We start from the raw sequence: 21297 nt of genomic DNA on the forward strand, positions 1-21297 counted from the left end.
AAATGAGTACGGGGGTGGGGGGGGGGAGATTTTGTGCTTTCTTTTGGATTAAATCTAAATTTTTTTAAACAAAATTTTCTGATAATATAAAATAGCTTGAATTGGGATTTTTAACACCACTATACCAAGGAAGAAATGTCAACCCTAAAAAACACCACTGAGAACAGGAACTCAGAGGGAGGTGGAGGGGAGAAGGGGAGGAGGAAGGGGGGGGGCAGGTGGGGTTCCGTAGCCAAGGCAGATGTGTGTGAGAGGAGCCATCACAGTTTTCTACCGGATACAAAGTAGAGAAACCAAAAGAGGACCCCTGATGTGTTCCCATTCAAACCCAGCGGGGAGATTCTGGAGAAGCCAGGCCGTTCCAGAATCCATCACCCGGGAAGCGTTTCCCTGATGCCTGGGGGTTCACCCACGGACCCCTGAAAAGGCAGGAACATACGATTTCTGTCCGCCTGAGACTCACGTCACCTTTCACCCACAGGCAACCCCGCAGTGACCAAGGACCAACAGGCAATGGCAGAACACCCAAGGGCTTGAGCCAGAAGGGTGGGGGGGGTGGGGAAGAGAGGGGGAGACTCTGGGGCCAGGAAACCCAGGAAGACACCAACATCTTCATACGGAGGATAAGGTTTCTCTCCCCGGGGAGGCATTTCACTCTGCAAAAGGAACCAACTACAACGTTATTTTATTTTTTAGAATATTAAAAAATAAGTCTTTTGATATATATATATATATATAAAAACTGGCCAAAAGTATTTTTTTTTCTTTCTTTCTTTTTTTTTTTTCAAGTTATTACATAATGTCATCTCATCCAGTCCATCGCTTTGCCGTGGGGGCAGGCTGCGGGCGGCGGGGGGCGCAGGGGCTGCTGTGGTCCGGATCTTCCATGCTGGGCGGTGAGCGGGGGGGCCCCCGCAGGAGGCGCGAGGAGGACGCGGAGCACCGCGGGCCCGCGCTCCCGTCTGCATCCCGGGCGGGCGGAGGGAGGCTGGCGGGCGCCATCACTTCTGCAGGGGCTGCAGGATTCTCCCCAGCGAGGCCCGGCCCGCGTCCTTGAGTCTGAGGGAGGCCCTGTCCCGGGCCCCTCGGGCCTTCAGCGGGCCGTCTGCGCTGGCCCCGGGCCTCTCGGGGGATTCCGGGCACTTTTTGGGGGCCCGGGCGCTGCTGGCCCGCCTCAGGGTGCCGTCCCTGGGGGCAGCGTCGTCGGGGCCGCCCTTGACCTTCAGCTGCCGCTGGGAGACCGTCCTGGTGAGGGCCCGGCCCTTGGCCCCCGGCGGCGGGGCGTCTGTTTTCAGGCAGCGGGAGGAGGAGGCCACGGTGTTGCGGGCGAAGCTGGGGATGGGGGCGGCCGGGGTCCTGGGCTCTTCGCCAGGGCTGTCCGAGCTGGGGTGCGAGGCCTTGCTGTCTTCGGGCTTGGGCCGGGGGATGTTCCTGAGGGGCTTGGCGCTGGGCTTGAGGGACCCCCTTCGCTGCAGGGGCGCCTCCTTCCCCGGGCGGCCACCGCCCCGGGCCGGCTCCTCGCCCGCCGGGACGGCCACCCCCGTCCTCCCGGGGGGCCGCCTGGGTGAGGTGTCCGCCGTGCCCCGCACCGAGCTCTGGCGTGCCAGTGGCGGGTCTGTGCTGCTGGGGGGCTCTCGGGGGGCGCCCCGGGCGGGCCCCGGGCCCCGACTGGACTTGGAGATGGGGACCACCTTGCGCATACTCTCGCTCTCCCAGGAGGTCAAGGTCCGCACGGCCCTGGGCGCCGCCCCCTGGCTCCGCCGCGCGCCCCCGGGCTTGGGGACCCCCGGAGACACCTCTTTGAGGGAACTCCTCTTGGGCGTGGCGGCGGCATCCTTCCCTCGGATGGCTCTGTCCTTGAGAGGGCCGGCCTTACAGCTGACCTCAGCTTTCGGGGAGGCGGGCACAGGAGCCTGGGGTCCCCCCAGCTCCCCGGCTCCGGGGGACACGGAGTCGCTCCCTTCCAGCTCTCTCTCCCCGTCTCCAGGTCTGGAGTCGGCGCCCTCCGAGCAGTCCAGGGTCAGCGAGCAGTCGGTGGTGTCCGAGATGTAGAACAGGCGCCCGGGCTCCTGGTTCTCGGGGTCACTGCTGCCCACAGACTCCCCGGGGGCGGCCCCGCTGCCCTCCGGGGGTGTGCAGAGGCCCTCCGGGGGGCCCTGGTCCACGGGGGGCGGGCTGTCACTGCCAGCCTGCAGGGCCTGCGGGCTGCCACATCCCGGGGGCTCCTGCTCCCCTGAGCTGAAGTCCCTCAGGGTCAGTGGGGAGGTCTCCGGGGGGCCCTGGGCACCCTGGAGGTCGAACTGAGTCAGTCCCGTCACCAGCTCATGCTCCTTAACGCCCAGGGCCAGTGGCGAGAGCAGGGAGGGGGGTGCGGGCCCCAAGCCCACGGGCTCACTGTTTCTCTTTCGGAGGACCCCGATTCCCCCGGGTCGAGCTCGGGGGGTGATGGCGGCAGGCTCCGCAGCCCGCGGGCCCGGAAGCTGGCCCTGCCAAGCTGCGGGCGGGCTGGGGTCTTTCTCCAGGTCTCCGGAGGCGGGAGCGTTGGGTGCAAAGTTGGGGTCGTGGCCCTTTGGCTCTCCGGGCTCCATCCAGGCCATGGCGGGCCGGGCCTGACGGGCGCTGTTGCGGGGCAGGCTGTTGAACTTGCTGGGCCCCTCGGAGCTGGCGTTGGTGCTCTCCAGGAAGGTCAGCAGCTCCCGGTCGGCAGACGCACCCAGCGACAGCCGGGAGCGGCGCATGTTGGGGGGCCGGTAGAAAGGGCTGGTGGGTCGGGGTTGCAGGAAAGGGGGTAGGTCCTCTGTGCCCTTCTTGGCCAAGAGCTCCACGTCGTTCTCACTGCTGCTCCTGCCAAAGCCCCCCAGCTCTCCTGCGGTCCACGAGCGCCGCTTCTGCTCCAGCTCCCTCAGCCGCTGCAGCTGTCTCTGCTCATGCACCTCCCGGTCGTGGTTGTCCTGAGCAAAGGTGGAGAGAAGCCAGCATGAGACCCGCGTGGGCCACCCACCTACACCTAGGCCGGGGGAGAGGTGCTCTCGGGGAGGGCGGCCCTGGGCTCTGGCCCGTTTGCAGATGTGCATGTGTCTGCGGACGTGCAGCTTGCGGAGATTCCCCAAAGTGTCTCAGGGGAGCTGACCCGGTCTCATGCTAGGCCTGGCTCCAACAACCTCGACTGTTCTCATCGGATCCCTTGGCCCAACTTTTACTTTCCAGCCAGGGCTACAATTCCAAATAGGCACTCGACTTCAATCCCAGGAAAGCCAGCTTGATTTCTAAGTAGGGAAAGACTGGGAGGACGATCCAGAAAAGACTACGTATGCACTGCACAGAGAAAAGCCACTCCAGATGTTCTGCATGCCAACTGTAGCATGGATATAACTGCGTTCATGTGTGTATACACACACTACACCCTACATAACAATGATCTGGATACAGAAGGGTATGCCCAAAATGCTAAGAGATGCCTGTCTTGGCATCCACAAGCCGAGAAAAAGTCAAGAGCAGGTGTGCCTTGCAAATCCTTAACCTTGCACCTGGATGCAAAATACTCCCACCCTCCCCCATGCAATGGAACCGGAACCTGCGAATATTAAGCTCACTTTATCTGCCTGTGCCATTAATAGGCAACTGCCCCGTGTCAGCGGGGGTCTGGGGCTTGGTCCCTCCTCAGACACCAATATTGGAGGAGGTTCAAGTCCTTATGTAAAATGGCATAGTACTTGCATTGTCCTATGCATGTCTTTCTGCATGCCTTAAATCATCTCTACTTAAATTCCCTGCATGCAAGGGAAGTTCTATGTGTATGGTTGTTACAATGTATCACTCATGGAATGACAAGAAGAAATCGTTTGTACTTGTACTGCACAGATGCAAGTTTTTTTTAAAAATGTTTAGTTTTTAGGGGATGGGGGATGTTGGGAGGGTGGGGACTCAGGATTTTGTTCTTCTTAGGCAGGTGCTCTACTACTTGAGCCAGATCCTTAGCACTTGTTCGTTTGGTTTGGGCTTTAGTTATCCTGAGGCTAGGGTCTCATGCTGTTCATGTCCTGCTAGGATGGGACCACAGACAGGCATTCTGATCTCAACCTCTGGAGCAGCTGGGATGACAGGTATATGCTACCAGAGCCAGATGTTGATTGAGATGCTGCCTCACTGGCTTTGTCTAGGGCTGGCCTCAAGCTGTGATCATCCTGATGGCAGCTTCCCAAGATTACAGGCATAAGCCACTGTGCCCAGCACTGATGTCATTTTTTTTTTTTTAAGCCAACTTGGGGTTGGCTGAAATTGCAGATGTGGAATGGTGGCTATGGAGGGCTAGCTGCTGTGTCACAAATCACAACCCTTTCGGATTGTGACATCTGTGTGTGTAATTACATAATTACACAGACATCACTACCCACATCTGTTCTTGTTAGCAAATTTTTTTTTGTTTGAAAATCTATTTCCTCCCCTAGTGGACATTTCCTTGCCAGGTTTCTGTGAGGCTCTGGCAGGGGACCATCCTTCCCAGCTCTCTCGAGCTTTCTGTCCGGGCTGCTCTGTGGCAGTGGTTGGGTCCTGGCTCTCAGACACAGCAAGCCACACCGGTGGCCCTGCAGGCTTGTAGGACTTGGGCATGCACTGAGCACCTCAGAAAGAGCCAATTTGACCCCCACCACCTGCTCCAGTCTCCCACAGCTGAGCTCACTACTTGGAAAGAGGCACATCAACGTGGCTGCAGGCCGGACAGGGAAAGGAGAGGCTGGAAAACCAAAGGACTTCTGGGCTTGTGAGGAGTGTGTCCAGTCTTTCCAAGAGATCTAGCCGTGGTGAGATCTGCATTCAGGGTAAGTGTGTAAGGCCTTGGGTTTGATCCCTAGCACCAAACAAATAAATAAATAAATAAAACATAGGGCAAGAGATGGTTTGGCTCCTTGTGGTTACCTGAAATGAAAGATGAGAGCTGCTTTTTTCTTTAGTGGGTCCAGGAGCTTGAACTCACAGCCTGGGCACTGTCGCTGAGCTATTTTACTCAAGTGTTCTACTACCTGAGTCACTGTTCACTTTTGGCTGTGTGTGTGTGGGGGGGGGGGGGGGGAATAGAGGTCTCAAAGACTTTCCTACTCAGGCTGGCTTTGAACTGCAATCCTCAGATCTCAGCCTCCTCAACAGCCAGATTACAGGCGTGCCGCCAGTGCCTGGCTTACTATTTGGTTTTACTTAACAGAAGTTTGATGCATAGCTTCCAAATATAGAGACCAATGGAGTTGGTCTAAAAACAAGCACCCTTTAATGGACAGGGGGTGAGCAAGAAGAGAGACAGGCTATTGAGATTCTCAGACACTGTAACTTCAATCACTGAGAAGGTCTACGAATTGTGTACGTTGATGTGAAATGCCACATCAGAGCCACCCCCCCGCCCCCCGCCATCACGGCAGGGGGCCTGTGTCACATCCCAGCCCGACGCTTCCGGAAATCACAGAACCCCTCAACTGAACCGTCTCCCGTGGACAGGGGACCGGATCAGAGAGTCTGGAAACGCAAAGACGCCGCCGCCGGCCTCACCTTAACTGCTTTGTTGAATCTGGCGCAGAAATCTCTGAATATCTGGAAGCATTCGTCTAGTTTCATGGTTTCTTTGTCTTCGCAGAAAAAATCTATGAGGGTGTGAGCCTCTCCCTGCAGCTCCCATCTCCAGTGCTCCAGCTCCGACAGCTTCTCCAAGGCAAACTGCAGAGACACCAACAGACTCAGTGCAATGCGCAGACCAGCTGAGACACCAACAGACTCGGTGCGACGCACAGACCAGCTGAGACACCATCAGATTCGGTGCAACGCACAGACCAGGTGAGACACCAGCAGACTCCGTGCAACGCACAGACCAGCTGAGACACCAACAGACTTGGTGCAATGCACAGACCAGCTGAGACACCAACAGACTCGGTGCAACGCACAGACCAGCTGAGACACCAACAGACTCGGTGCGACGCGCAGACCAGCTGAGACACCAACAGACTCGGTGCGACACGCAGACCAGCTGGGGCAGCATGACCTGAGGTACCCGGGAAGACACGCTGCCAGGGTCCCATCTCAAGTCTCTGGGAAGGGAAGGGTTACTGCACGACTGCTGCGTCAGAAGTCAACCCCCACAGAACGGGAGGGAAGCCAGGCATTCCCCTCTCGCTCCTGTGTGAAACCTACGAGCCACAAAATAGGAGTCAGGCATGGTAGTGCATGCCTGTAATCCCATAATCCCAGAATTTGGGAGACTGAGTCAGACTGAGGTTAGCCAGGGCTACACAGTGAGATCTCCACAAAAAACCAGAAAGAAAAAGGTTTAAAGCTAACAGAACGGTGCTGATGAAATGTTCGCCTCTGAGGTCACTAGAAAAGTTTGCCCAAGGATACAGCTGGCTTTATTAAGAAGATTGTTCCTGTTCTTCCTTCTCTCAAACTTGCCTCTTCTCCTGGCAAGGGCTCTCTTTAGGGTTTCAGAAGTGGACTTGTCCTGACAAGCTGCCCACACTGCCCTGCCGAGAGGGAGTCTACATTTCACTCCGTCAGATCACTAAGATGCGTGCTTTAGGGTGGACTTCGGACTACGGTCCGAGTCGGCTGGGAAGGGCTGGCCACGGGCCAGGCTCGTCCCCCACACGCAGTGAGTAGGTGTGAGGCAGGCCCACATCAACAGCTCATTAAAAAACCCAGGAGAGTCTGATGGGCTCCATTCCCTCTCCCAATTTCTGACAGGTAGGAGGGCCTCCTAAGAGGGGATCTGCCACCTGCAGTGCCCTGGGGCAGGTCAGGGGGTGGGGAGGGAGAGATGAAGGGAGGGAGGAAGGACTTCTTCCCCGTCTCCTGGAGATGGAAATCCTTCCTTGCTTGCTTATGGGGAACGAAGTTCATAGGAAGCAATGCAGGACATTTGCTACTTGTAAAATCGCATGTCCTGTCTTTACAAAAATGGGCAAACTTTTTTCCCCCCCCGTGTGTGTGTGTGTGTGTGTGTGTGTGTGTGTGTGTGTACTGAGCTTTGGACTTAGGGCCTCAGGCTTGTTCAACAAGTGTTCTATTTTGCCTTGAGTCATTTTTTTCAGGATAGGATCTTGGCTTTTTGCCCCGGGACTGGCCTTGTATTGCAATCCTTGTACCAACGCCCCCAGCATAGCTGGGATTACAAGCAAGTCCCAACACATCCAGCTTAATTATTAAGATGTGGTCTCAGTAACTTTTTGTCTAGGCAGGCCTTGAACTAAGGTCTTCCTGATCCCCACCTCCCAAGTGGCTAGGATTACAGGTGTGAGCCACTACACCTAGCCTAAGGGCTTATATGTGAACAAGTACTCTTGGAGTGTGGGGGGGGTGGGGACTGGTGTGGCAGAAGCCTTGGGTCGCCCACTTTTGGGGAGCACTTTGTCTGAGTGCGTCCAGCCAGCTACAGAACCTGAGATTTCTTTCAGACCCACCACCTCCCACTCATTCCAACAACGTTCCCCCTAAACAGCCTTTGCTTAAGTCAAGCACATGTTAGAGGTAGTAGAAAATCTAAACTATGCAAGAAAGCAAATACCAGAGACAGTAACCATCTGAGTCAGTAGCCCACGGCAGTGTGCATGTTTACACTCTACCTTTCTTTATGGAGAGAAGAACATTCACGAAGGGATAAATCTTGGCCTGTCATTCTTCTGCAGGGGGAAATATGGACTCCAGCCAAGAAGAGCTCAACTGGAGAAACACAGTCTTCCTGACAAAGGCCTGTGCTGAGAGCTGGGCTCTGCCAGGTGCCCACTCTGTGGATCCCCCGGGAATGGGCAGGACCACGCCAAAGTCACCCTCCCAACCGGGGAAAACAAACGGATCTGAGAAAGAACCATGGTTGAGTCATATGTCCTGGGTCCCGCAGAACTAGGGGCACAAAAGTTCAAAGGTGCACTGGTGAAAGAGCTTTATTCTCCTTCATAGCAATTGAACTTTCACCTTGAATTTGACTGAGGTCAAAGTTCCAAACCAGTATGTCTTGCCCCAAATCTGTTTCAACATGTTGAAACAGATCTGCAAAAAAAAAAAAAAGGTGTTCTGATGATCTTTCTCAAAGATGAGATGGATAGAGGTTAGGGCTTGCCCTAGGTCTAGCTCAGTATAGAAGCAACAGGCCAAACAAGTCTCCACAAGCCAAACCATTCTGCTTACCACAGGGGGTCCCAAGATTTCAGACTGGGGCTTCCCAGGCCTTCGTGGTCTGACCCTAACCCACCTTAAGAAGCTTTGTTTCACTATCTAAGAAAGAAAAATCCCTAGCTGTGTAGCACATTTTATGTCCAGAGATATAAATGATCATTGACAAGGCAGGGGGTATACAGCTCAGTGGTACAGCACTCACAGAGCAATTACCATCAACAAAACAAAATTACATCCCAAAGAAACAAAAACTTCCAGAAAGAAAAGCTTGAAGAACTAAAACAAGGTTGCCCTTGAAGAGAATGGCTTGTGGGTAAGAAGAAGGTAGAGCCATTTTTTCATCCCAAGTCCTCTGTAGGAAGATTTTATAGTAAAGCCAGGTACCAGTGGCTCACACCTGGCATTGTAGCCATATGGGAGGCTAACATCAAGAGGATCGAAGGTCAAGGCCAGCCTGGGCAGAACAGTTCCTGAAATCCTTGGTGGTATGAGCGTGTCATCCCATCTGTAACAGGAAGGCTAAAATAGGTGGACTGAGACCTGGGCATGACCCAGGGTAGGAAGGAGGACCCCCATCACAACAATTAGTGGCCAGAGGTGCAGCTTAACTGTAAAAATCCTATCTAGAAAGCAAGAGGTTTTGGGTTCAAATCCCATATATCATCGCCAAAGAAAGAAGTTCTCTATTAAAATTTAGTTTAATTGTAGAAGATAGAGCTTAGTTTTAAGTCTAGCTGTGCTTGCTACTGTTTTGTGGTATTGAGGCAATGACGGTAGTAGCAGTTGCTTTGTTGTTGCACTATGAGAACAATGGGTGTATTTGGGGGCGGGGGTGGTGGTGAGCATGGCTCAGTGGTAGAGCACTTAGTGCCTAGCATGCAAAGGGCTTTGGGACTCATCCTCAGCACCAAAAAACCAACAAACACACAAACAAGAAACTCCAAAAGGTAACCCATGAAAGGAGAAATTGTGAGTCTGGGTATGCTTGAAAGTAAACACAGAACATGTTTAATGATAAAAAAAATAACCTCACAGCAGAGCCTCACCCAAGGCCGGGCTTGCAGGTGGGGCTGAAGCGCGTTCTACTGCAAAGGAGCTCAGTTAATGCACAGGGATTCGCATGCCCTGGGCCTCACTGTTCCCATCCAGCACGCGGGAACCCTGCCCCGCAACTCCCAGTCACCAGGCTCAGCCGGTGGCTGCATCCTATCTTACAGAAGACTAACAGCAGGAAACAGTGCCACTTTTTTAAAGCAGATTAAAAAAAAATGTCAGACTGTGTGATTAGTGAGTCACGGTGAGCCGCCACAAACATGTCCACCGTGCTAGTTTTTGTTGATGTTCTTTAGAGCGGCTCCTGACACACCCTGTGGGCTGATGTAGTCCCATGTGGACGGGCAGGCTAACTGTGTGTGTTCTGCTGCCCTGGAACCTCGGGGCCACATGCAGTGGACTCAAGAAGGAAGAAGGATGGCCAGGGCCGGGCACCCGTGGCTCACGCCTGTAACCCTAGCTACTCAGAAGGCTGAGATCTGAGCATCCCAGTCTAAAGCCAGCCCAGGGAAGACAAATCTGCGAGACCCTTATCACTAATTAACCGGCAGAAAGAGAGAAGTGAACATGTGGCCCACGTGGTAGAGCGCCAGTCTTGAGCAAAAAAGCCAAGCAAGACGTGGGAGACTCTGAGTTCAAGTCCTAGTACTGGACTGGCCCTTCAGCAGTGGAGGGTGATTTCGATAGAACATTGCTTTCCAAAACCATGACAGGTGTACAAGCAGAAGTCAAGCTGCCAGGCAGCCCGAGTGTCAACGGCCTAGGCTGCTACCCGGCCACACTGCAGGAAGGCGGTCTGGGGTGCACACGGAGCAGTGGCCGCCAATCCCTTCAGTTCAGAGCACATCCTCTCCCCCGCGAGGAAGCGCAGTGAAGCAGCTAGTACACGTTCCAATGATCGAGAGCCTGCTTCTCTACACATCCACGCAGGGAAATGGAGGCAGCCTCGCCAGCGCGGCGGAAAGCGGAGATGCGAGGGACTGACCTGAAGGAAATCTTCCATCTGCCGGCAGAGCTCCCCATCTCGTTGGACGTTTTCCTGAAGCGATCTCGTCCTGACAAAGAGGGAGCGCAGTTCTGCCTCCGTGCTATCCAGAGATAATCTAGAGAAGGAAGGGGGCGGTGGACAGTTGGCCCAAGGTGCGGGCATATTAAACAAGTTCCAGCTGTTCGATGGAACACAGGCCGGTGCAGGGCCCAGGCTGCCACTGTTCTCGCGGATGCGGCAACTCGAGCCCCATGACCTGTGAGGCTTCTCATAAAGCAGGTCTGAGCACCTCTATGCAACAGCATCACCACACAGTGCTGTCCCTGGGTTAGGAAGCTCTAGCCCCCAAAAGGCAAGGCAACGGAGGCCCACAGTCCCAATACTAAGGGCCCCATGGAGAAACCAAGCGGACTCCACATCATACAGGCAGCCACACATGTTCTCCATATTGTAGACAGCACTAAAACACAGCCACCATGGGCTGGAACTGTGGCCTAGCGGTAGAGTGCTTGCTTAGCATGCATGAAACCCTGGGTTCGATTTCTCAGCACCACATACACAGAAAAAAGCCGGAAGTGGTGCTATGGCTCAAGAAGTAGAGTACTAGCCTTGAGCAAAAAGAAGTCAGGGACAGTGCTCAGGCCCTGAGTCCAAGGCCCAGGACTGGCAAACAAACAAAAACAACACAGCCACCAGCTCTGTGAGTTATGGATGGGGATGGGACTGATTGTACTGATCCTGTTACATCAAGTCAAGATTAGTAGAACATGATGGATGGCTTTGCTTTCTGTGTTAGGTCTGGGGCTTGAACTCAGAGCCTGGGTGCTGTCCTTTAGATTTTGTACTCAAGGCTAGCTCTCTACCTCTTGAGCTACAGCTCCTCTTCTGGCTTTTTGCTAGTTAATTGGAGATAAGACTGTCACAGAGTTTACCTGCCCAGGCTGGCTTCCACCCATGATTCTCAGATCTCAGCCTCCTGAATAGGCATGAGCCCCCAGTGCTGGCTGCATTTTTTTTGTGGCGATACTGGGCCTTGAATTCAGGGCCTACGTGCTGTCCATCAGTTTTTTCCACTCAAGCCTGAGCCACAACTTGAGACACAACTCCACTTTTGGCTTTTTGGTAGTTGATTAGATATTAATGTCTCCATGGACTTGACTGGCTGGCTGGCTTCAAACTGTGATATTCAGATCTTAGCCTCCTGAGTAGCTGGGATCAGAAGTGTGAGCCACTGGAGCCCAACTCTCTTATCTTTCTTAGTGCAATGAATTTTGTTTTGTTTTGTTTTGTTTGCCAGTCCTGGGGCTTGGACTCAGGGCCTTAGCACTGTCCCTGGCTTCTTTTTGCTCGAGGCTAGCACTCTGCCACTTGAGCCACAGCGCCACTTCTGGCTTTTTCTATATATGTGGTGCTGGGGAATTGAACCCAGGGCTTCATGTATGCAGGGCAAGAACTTTACTACTAGGCCATATTCCCAGCCCAATAGGTCATTGAGTATGTGGCAGTTCTGTTTTTTGTTTTTGTTTTTGCCAGTCCTGGGCCTTGAACTAAGGGCCTGAGCACTGTCCTTGGCTATTTATTTATTTTTGCTCAAGGCTAGCACTCTATCACTTGAGCCACAGCACCACTTCTAGCTTTTCCTATATATGCGGTGCTGAGGAATCAAACTCAAGGCTTCATGTATGCGAGGCAAGCACTCTACCACTAGGCCATATTCCCAGCCCTGCAATGAAATTTTTTTAATCATCATTGGTCATTGGTGCCTATTTGAGATATGACAGAACTTCACCCATGTATTCAACCCTCCATTTCAAATAAGCAAACCTTACCAAAAGGAGGTTTTCTAAGGTATTATCTAGCTACACTTCTGATTCTTTGCTGGTCAGAAATGCTTGTTCAAAATGTAATGGTAGGGCTGGGAATATGGCCTCTGGTAAAGTGCTCACCTCGTATACATGAAGCCCTGGGTTTGATTCCTCAGCACCGCATATATAGAAAAAGCCAGAAGTGGCGCTGTGGCTCAAGTGGCAGAGTGCTAGCCTTGAGCAAAAAGAAGCCAGGGACAGTGCTCAGACCCTGAGTCCATGCCCCAGGACTGGCAAAAAACAAAACAAAACAAAACAAAAATGTAATGGTAGCCAGATGCTGGTGGTTCATTTCTGTAATCCCAGCTACTTGGAAGGCTAGAATCAAGAGGACTGTAGTTCAAAGCTAGCGAGGGCAGGAAAGTTCATGAGAATCCTTGTCAACTCATAGCTGGGTGTGATGGCATGTATGTACTAGTCATTCCAAGCTACATGAAAGGCTGAGAATAAGAGGATTGAGGTTCTGGAGCAGCCCAGGCAGAATGACTCCATCTCTGTGGAGGGAAGCTAGATATGATGGCTCACACCCACGATCCCAACAACTATAGAAAGTAGGTTCATGGAGACTCCCAGTGGGCAGGAAGTGAGACTCTTATACTACAAATAACCAGTGAAGAATAGGGCTGGCCATGTGGCTCAGTGGTAGAGCACCAGTCTAGCAAGCTGAAGACCCTGAGTTCAAACCCAAGTCCCACCCCCAAAAGAGAGAGAGAGAGAGAGAGAGAGAGTAATGGTACTTTCTCCTTACATATCTTCTCTTGATAATAGTTCTATACTAATCAGAATAAAAACAATCTCACACAGAATTAAGAAGTGAATAGTCTGTGTCAGAAGATGAACACATTCATTTTATATGTTTTATATTAATCTGTAAACATGAAATTATGAAATGGTTATACCTTTGCACTGATAATTCTCCCTTTAGAAAGACATGTCATCTGTGGTTAGGTGTTTGCAAAGTCATATCAGTGAGATACTGGCCAATGGTGGGATTATGAGCTGTGGTTCATTTATGTATATGCAGATGGTTCATAGCTATCATAGCTGGCTAGAGTCAGACATATAATAACTACATGATAGGCCGGGTGTGGTGGCACATGCCTGTGGTTCCAGATACTGGAAGGTGGAGGTAGGAGGACTGAGGTCTAAGACTAGTGTAGGCAAAGTCAGCACGACTCCATCCGAAAAGGAAACTAAGAACGAAAGGACCAGGGCATGGTTCAAGTGGTAGAGCAGTTAACCTAGCAAGAAGGAAGCCCTGAGTTAAAACTCCAGTATCACGCACAGACACACACGTACACATACACAAAGTACATGACACAGTTGGGTGTGGCGGTACACACCTACAGCCCTAGCTACTCAGGAAGTGGGGCAAGAGGAGTGCTTGGGCCCAGGGATCGGAGATCTGTGGGAAGCCACAAGCTGGTGGCTCATGCCCATAATCCTAGTTAGTCAGGAGGATGAGAGGTGGAGGATCTGGGTTCATGGCCAGCCTCAGTAGCAAAATTTGCTAGCCTCCATCTTGAAAATCACTAGCATGAGACAGGGATGGAGGTATGTCTCAAGTGGTAGAGCACCAGCTTAGCAAGCGTGAAGCCCTATGTGCTCAAACCCCAGTATTAAAAAGAAAAAAGTACATAGATATGAACTGGTTTCACACATGCAGTGGTGAGCTGAGCCGACACTTGCTGCTCTCCACTGAGTAACTCCTTGGGACAGCTTGAAGGCAGCCAGGCCAGCAACTGTGACAAACCAGAGGGATTTTTCTTTGAAGAACTAGTGACTTGAAATAATACCATGGGATGCACAGATGTGCATTACAAGCACTCAAAAGAGGACAGTCTCACAGATTATAGCTACCTTAAAATATACACCTATATTAGGATTAGAAGCAAATTAGAGTTATGTAATTAGAGCTTTATGCTTGGTAGGTACTTTCTCTGTCACACTGAGTGACTAATTTAAAAATCAAATCCTGTCACAGCTCTTGGTCTGGTTCCAAACTTTTAATGTAATAGAAAACAAATGGACCATGTTAGATTCCACAGGGGAACAGTGAGGTAGGGCCCTCCACGTGTGACTGATAGGAACCAACTCCCAGGATAATAAGCTGTGTTGTTCGAGTTTTTTGGGTGTGGAGGGATTTGAAATTCTTAAGCTATATATATATATTTTTTTCAAACTGGGAACAGTCAGCAGGATAGGCTAAAATAGTTTCTTTTGGTTTAAAAATAAACATTAAAAAATTTAAAAACCATCCAGTTCCTCAAAACCTATCTCTCTGAATTTTAACCAAATTAAAAGAAGTTCTGAACGTCTTGACAGAAAGCTTTTGAAGTTGGGCACCAGTGGCTCACATCTATAATCCTAGATTTCCAGGAGGATGAGAGCCAAGGATCACGGTTCAAAGTCAGCCTAGGTAGGAACGTCTGTAAGATACTAATATCCAAATAACTACCAGAAAGCCAGAAGTGGAAGTGTGGCTTACGTGGTAGAGCACCAGCCCTGAGTGGCAAAACGTAATGGACAGCACCCAACCCTGAGTTCTAGCATGTGTACTGGCATGTGTGCGCACTAAGAAAGCTTTTCAAACGTCATACTCAAATCCAAGCGTTCTAACTTCTCAGCCATTTTCCTAAGAGGACCATTAAGGAAACTGAATTCTCACAATACTTCTTTTTTTTTTTTCTTATCTTTTTTTTTGGTACCAGGGATCAAACCCAGGATATTGCACTTGCTTGGCAAGTGCTTTGCGACTGAGCTACATCCCAGCCCCTCACGATGCATTTTCTTTTGCCCTCTTTGCTTACCTCGCTGCCTCTTGAACATGACGCAGCTTTTCAGAAAAGTTTAGAAGAATGGCATCTTGCTTTTGAGCTTCCTGGAACAAAACCAGAATATTCTCTCACTGGACGGATTAAAGGAAACAGTTCTCGTCTGGATTAAAGGAGCCTTCAACTTCTTGTGCCTTTATGCAGCTTGGTATATTCACAGTAATTCCCTGAGATAGGAACTCTGCTATGCTCATATTTGCCAGAAAACCCCAACTCTCAGACATAGTTAACTTCCCATAACAATTAATCTGCCATGAAATACAACTCATGTGCATTGCAACTCAGTGGAAGAGGAGACAATTTAGCAGGTTTCTATTGTTTCTAAGAGAATCCAATATATCCTGCTTAAATACCACCCATACCTCTGAGTGTGTTTTTAAAAGAGTAAGATACTCTCTGTTGTAAAACCAGTTTGCAAACTGAGTTTAATCAGCAGGTGCCTGGTTGGGAGGTGAGAGGAAAGCCGGTGGGAAGGGAGCTGTTACTGACTCTGGAAACTTCCTTCTCCATACAGGGACATGGGCCAAACTACCCAGAGTCAGCAGACACACCAAATGCCATGCAGCCTGCCCCAAACACAGATTTTTCTCTGGAAGCCTTGAAAAGTGGACTTTCCAATCAAGTTCTGAGGGCTGGCTCAGTACTAGAGGGCACACCCAGCACACACACGGCCCTGAGTTTCATCCTTACACAGCATCCCGTCATATGGTGTGTGCTGTTTATAGGAAACATACTACAGGCCAAACATTGAGCTAGGTCCTTTGTGGAAGTGTCCGCTCGAGCCCTTTCAATTACCTAGCCTGCAGGCACGTTATCCCCGCTCCAAAATGAGGTAAAGAAATAGAGAAGCCAGTTGCCAGTGGCTCACACCTGTAATCCTAGCTACTCTGCTTTCTGAGGATCACAGTTCAAAGACAGCCCAGGCAAAAAAAAAAAAAAAAAGTCATTTGAGTCTTATCTCTTGAGCCGTGGCTCAAGGGGGCAGAGCACCAGCCTTGAATGAAAAAGCCAATGAAAAGACTGCAAGGCCCCCGAGTTCAAGCCCCAGTACTGGCACAGAAAAAAAAAAAGAGGGTGTCAAGGTCTTAAGTAACTGTGTGAGTACAACTTTGCTTGCCGGCAGTTTCCTTCTTAGGCCAAAGATGTCTGTCATTGGTGAAAAACTAGGGGATTCCAAGAAGGGAACGCAAATAAGTAGCAATAATAAGCAATTAGTTGAGATCATTTAACTACAAAGAGCCAAAGGCCCTTTACACCAAGCCCCTGTTAAAATAAGAAACAACTGACTTGAGATGGGGCAGCAGCGCAAGTGCTTTTTACACATGTGTAACACCCTGGGCCTCAATAAAAAGGCAGGGGTAGGACCAGACTGCAAACCCCATAATAGCACCAAGGCAGCCTAATGTAGGTCTCAAAGGACATAAACACACTCTCTGAATGTAAGTGGACATAACTTTCCATCCATCTCACAGGAGAAGTGGTTTACCCACCACCTAGCCTGTTCTCTCTATGCAAATAGGGGTTCTGCAAACAAGACCTTCTTGAAACCTGCACTGTCTCCTTTCCTGACTCAGACATCATCTCGTGCCTGGGGACAAGCTTCGCTCTCTCCAATGGGGACTCTCTCACACATTCTCTCTGCATTAATCGTTTCCTCCTACCTGTGCAACAAAATGCAGAAGATTCATCCCAGGTTTGTTCGCTTTTGTGTCTGCCAATTTGAGCAAAGAAGATAGTTTAAATCCTACTGCATTGCCAGCATACCCTCCCTAAAGAAGATAAAGCAAGGGGAGGAACAAGTTAAGACTTTAGGCAGACCATAAAGCTTCAAACACAACTGCTGAATTGCTGTGGATTTCACTCACCGCATTCATTATATTCCCAGCCTGGAGCACCAAGTGTAATATTGAATGGAGCTCCTCACAGGACATGAGCTCTGTTAGAAAGAACACACAACAGTGCCTCAGAGAAGCCTTCACACACACACACACACACACACACACACACACACACACACACACACGCCCGCTACTGACATTCTAAGTCACAGTGTTGAGCTGGGCATCAAAGGTGTGGGTAGGATTGTCAAATATCATAAAATGGTTCAATAAAAAAAGTTTTCAAGTAGTGGAAACTATAAAAAGCCTGAGAAAAGCCAGGTGCCGGGGGCTCACACCTGTAACCGTAGCTTACTCAGGAGACTGAGACTTGAGAATTGCCATTTGAAGCCAGTCTGGACAGACAAATCTCTTTTCTCCAATTAACCAGCAAAAAAGCCGGAAGTAGAGATGAGGCTCACACAGTAGAATGCCAGCAACAAGCCAAACCAAGCGAGAGTGCAAAGTCCTGGGTTCAAGCCCCAGGATTAGAATGCACACATGTACACACGTGCACGTGCATGCACACACATGCACACACACAAAGTCTTGAGGAAAAGCAGAACAGTGTGTTGTAGGAATTAACTGTCTTTCCTCCAGCAATTATTTCTCTAATTTTTTCCCTTTATACCTACTAGCCTCTGAATCTATTTATGCACTATGAAAACTAAGAGCAAGCAACATTTTGCTTTAGCCTAAGGGTTATGGAAAGATAGAAAATTCAACAGGCTGGGATGATATGTAAATGCCATGCAAAGTGCCAACCCTCAGGCCCCCTCAGACCGCTTTCCATGTTATTCAAAGTGGACTATTTACTCTGGAATGAATCGACCAAGGCTATCAAAGGAACTAGTTTATTGTGGCAATACATTGGGCAAGCTAGTTCTTTATTAACAGCAAATCTCTTGTACATTTATGTAAAGAAGCAATTGAAAAATGTAATATATTCGAGAGGCTGAGGAGAAAACTTGATTATGAAAATAACAGTACATATAGATAACAGAATATCATCTGTGATATTTAGTATTCCCCCGTATGTCTGATCATTATTTTCAAAACATTATATTTGGATCGGTGCCTATACTTTGTTATCTAAGAAGGCCAGTTTGGGAAGGTTACTCAGATGAGGAAAGTTTTCTCTATGCCTACCAATTTGCCTTGCTCAATACGAAAACATGTTCCTCCATCACTACCGGGACAGGAAGAACCACCTTCCAAAGCTGCCGCCAGGGCCGCGGCATGGGAACAAGTCAGACAAGGCTTCTGAAGAAGTGTCCTTTCTACATGAAGAAACCACGGTGGGCTGAGAGCACACTTTTACCTCAAGCACAGGCCAAAGCAACCACACAGGAAACCCGAACAGGAATCGACAGCTCCCCAACAATCATTCAAATTCAAACCCAGACAACCATCAAGAAGAAACCAGGATGGGGGGCGGGGTGGGAGGTGGCACCTGCCCTGCGGTGAGCGGGCCGCAGCTGCGCCTTGCCTGCCTTAAGTTCTCAGGGCCCAGTAATGGCTGGAAATGAAGAGCCCCCCTGCCCCACCCTGGCTCTACAGAGTGGGAGGGGGCCTCCGAGGTGGGCCAGCAGTGATGGGAAGCGAAAATGACTGGCTTGCTCCCCTAAAACTCAAGTGGGCCTGGAGGAGTGAGTGGGAGAAGACACCCCAGATCCCATACCTCAGGACCCACGGCAGGGAGTCACCCTGCGGAGGCCTGCACCCTACACATAACCCCCACGTGCGTATTCACATGTCACATACATACGGAATACTCCACATCCACACACGTACCGCATTCATACTACATACCACACACACCACGATGGAAAGCACGTGCTACACACACAGAACACACTAATGAATATACACATATCAGGCCACACAGACACACAAATACACAGCACATAACATACACAGCACATGCAGACTACATACAACACATGCCAATCACACATCTGCATATACACAAGACACACACACACACACACACACACACACACCCTACTAAGAGCTAACCAAGTTGGAGAACAGAACCAAGGCTCAACTAGCAAGATTTGCCTCTGAAGCCTGAGGTAAAAGAACTTTCTTCCATGGAAGATAATCTACAAGTTAACATTCACTAGAGGGGAAAAAGCAAATGGAAATACCTTTAAACGAATCCCTACTAACATCTCATTTCCTTTTTTTTAGAGCATCTTAGAAATGACACCTCCTTCCATTTCTAATTCCAACTGAAAAAAAAAAAATCAGGTATAGGCCGGCACCAGTGACTCACACCTATAATCCCAGCTACTTGGGAGGTTGAGAGTAAATTGTGATTCAAAGTCAGCCCTGGCAGAAAAGTTCTCTAGAATTCATCTCTACAGTAACAAGCAAAAAGCTGGGCTGGGAATGTGGCTCAAGTGATAGAGACAGCCTAGGAAGCATGGGGCCTTAAGTTCAAATCCCAGTACCACCAAACAAACACAATATGTAGATGGATATTTTTAAAAATAAAAACAAACTATATGGAGGGCCATGTATTTCCTTACCTTTTGTAGCAGTTCTTAAAATGGCGATATCTGTGTATAGAGAAGAACAAGAAGGTAAAAATTCCTTCTTTAGCACCATGGCTTCGATTCGAAGTGAATAGCTACAAAAAAAAAAAAAAGTAAAACTGTAAATTCGATGTCAGCTTAAAATCTTGCTTCACAAAGAGCAATCAATAGTCAGCGAGTGTGGCCTTACTTTGGCACCTGAATCAGGTAGTGAAGAAAGGAATCGGCCAGAGACAGCTTGGACACGTCACCATTAAACGTTTTTAACTTCTTTACCTAAAAGGTAGATGGGAAGCCGGGGCAGAGAAAAAAAAGAAAAGAACTATTTAAAATTTCATCTTAGAATTCTTCAGAAGACAATAGGATTTCATTAAATTGAACTCAACAAAAACGTAGTAGGAAATTGTCATGTCTAGTATTTGCTTTTTGTTTTTGTTGTTGTTGTTGGTCCTGGGCTTGAACTCAGGGTCTAGGTGCTGTCTCTGGGCTTTTTCATCTTGAGGTTAGCCCTCTGCCACTTGAGCTACAGCTCCACTTTTGGCTTTTTGGTGGTTACTTGGAGATAAGAGTCTCATGGACTTTCCTGCCTGGGCTGGCTTTGAACTGAGATCCTCAGATCTCAGCCTCCTGAGTAGCTAGGATTACAGGCATGAGCCACCAGCTCCCAGCTTTTTTTCTTTCCTTTCTTATTTTGGTGCAGTTCTGGGATAGACTAGAAACTTCATGCATGCTCTACCACAGAGCTAAACCTCCTCCTTTAAAAAAATTTTTTTTATGGGTATAAAAATCTCCATTTGTAAACTATATTGACCCAACTGGTAGAACTAAAGAGAATTTCCCATTTTTAGCCTTACTAATTGTGAAGTTTTGGACACGGATAGCTTAGCTAAGAAGCTGATGTGTGCTTGATTTAGCCCAGGATGCATTCATAGCTTTGTGCGGCAGAGCTGGGAACAATTCACTATATATGGGCAGGGGCAGAATGAGGGTGGACCTTCTGGAAGACCTGCGTGTAGTTGTGCACAGAATCAGTCGAACACATGAAGAGCAGGTCCTGCTAAGTAAACTTGGTAAGTAGAAACACTTTAATAGAAACATTAAACATGTGCTGAACTGTAACACAGCTATGAGTAATCTCCTTCGCTGCTGTAAAAGGCCAAAAATGTTTCCAGATCTCAAAGAGAATGCTGATGGAAACAGCACATTTCATTTAAATGCTATAGAGACAGTTCTCCATTCCATTTAAAATGGGATGTATGCTCATTAAGAGGTTCCTGGCCTTCCCACAGGTAGGGAAGTACAAAAGAGAGGTGAAATAACCCTGCAATTATTATGCATTCTCATCATCATTATCAAAAAGCATTTATTAAGCACTGTTAGACATATTTTTGCTGGCAAGCCAAGAGGCTCTCATTAGAATCCTTGCTGTGTCCGGTTTGAGTTATTGGCAGGAGCATGCTCTCTTGCAGCTCGCTCATCTCCCCCGGGGTGGGCCGCCCCCCTCCTGCCCAGTTCCACCCCCAGAGCCCTTGGAGGGGCAGGCAGGATTTCCCACAAACACACCCAGGCGACGGAGGACCCTCAGCCCTGTCATTCTCTCCTAGCAGTAGCGGAGTAAGAAAAAGCCCAGGGGCTGGCTGGTCGTGTGACTTGGTGGCGGAACAGGGGCGTGGAATTCCCAACACCAACACCAAGCCACGCCAAAGTGAACAACCAAAGAGGCAACTCTGCTGCTTCCACCGAGAACAGATGGCGGATCCCAGCAGCACGGAGCTGTGGAGGCTGCCAGCTTCCCTCCCTGGCAAGGGAACACTTGGTGTCTCTTGCTGGGGGCCCACCTTCTTCCTCCACAGGGAAGGAGGTGAAAGAAGATGGAGTTAGCTTTGGCTGCTGGTCAGGTGAGGAGGCAGGAGAGAAGAGCCCTGGTTTCCGCTTATCTCTTTCAGCAGGCTGATAAGGTTCGGCCATTATCCAAGTGACACTCACTCA

General features: G+C 49.7%; 1 protein-coding gene across 3 annotated transcripts in view; it reads right to left on the reverse strand.

Annotated features, from left to right (window-relative positions):
* Positions 1 to 931: 931 nt before the first annotated feature.
* Fhdc1 (FH2 domain containing 1) overlaps positions 932 to 21297 on the reverse strand; it is a 38753-nt gene continuing 18387 nt past the window's right edge. For all 3 annotated transcript variants that reach the window (XM_048333586.1, XM_048333587.1, XM_048333585.1), the window contains 8 exons: positions 19499 to 19584; positions 19303 to 19403; positions 16757 to 16827; positions 16553 to 16660; positions 14868 to 14938; positions 10190 to 10307; positions 5539 to 5703; positions 932 to 2951 (listed from right to left, as the gene is read on the reverse strand). In XM_048333586.1, the coding sequence (XP_048189543.1) occupies positions 1002 to 2951; positions 5539 to 5703; positions 10190 to 10307; positions 14868 to 14938; positions 16553 to 16660; positions 16757 to 16827; positions 19303 to 19403; positions 19499 to 19584 (2670 nt within the window). In that variant the 3' untranslated portion in view covers positions 932 to 1001. The remainder of the gene's footprint in view (positions 2952 to 5538; positions 5704 to 10189; positions 10308 to 14867; positions 14939 to 16552; positions 16661 to 16756; positions 16828 to 19302; positions 19404 to 19498; positions 19585 to 21297) is intronic.

The sequence above is a fragment of the Perognathus longimembris genome, chromosome 24, assembly GCF_023159225.1.
Source record: "Perognathus longimembris pacificus isolate PPM17 chromosome 24, ASM2315922v1, whole genome shotgun sequence".
NCBI classification, from domain to species: Eukaryota; Metazoa; Chordata; class Mammalia; order Rodentia; family Heteromyidae; genus Perognathus; species Perognathus longimembris.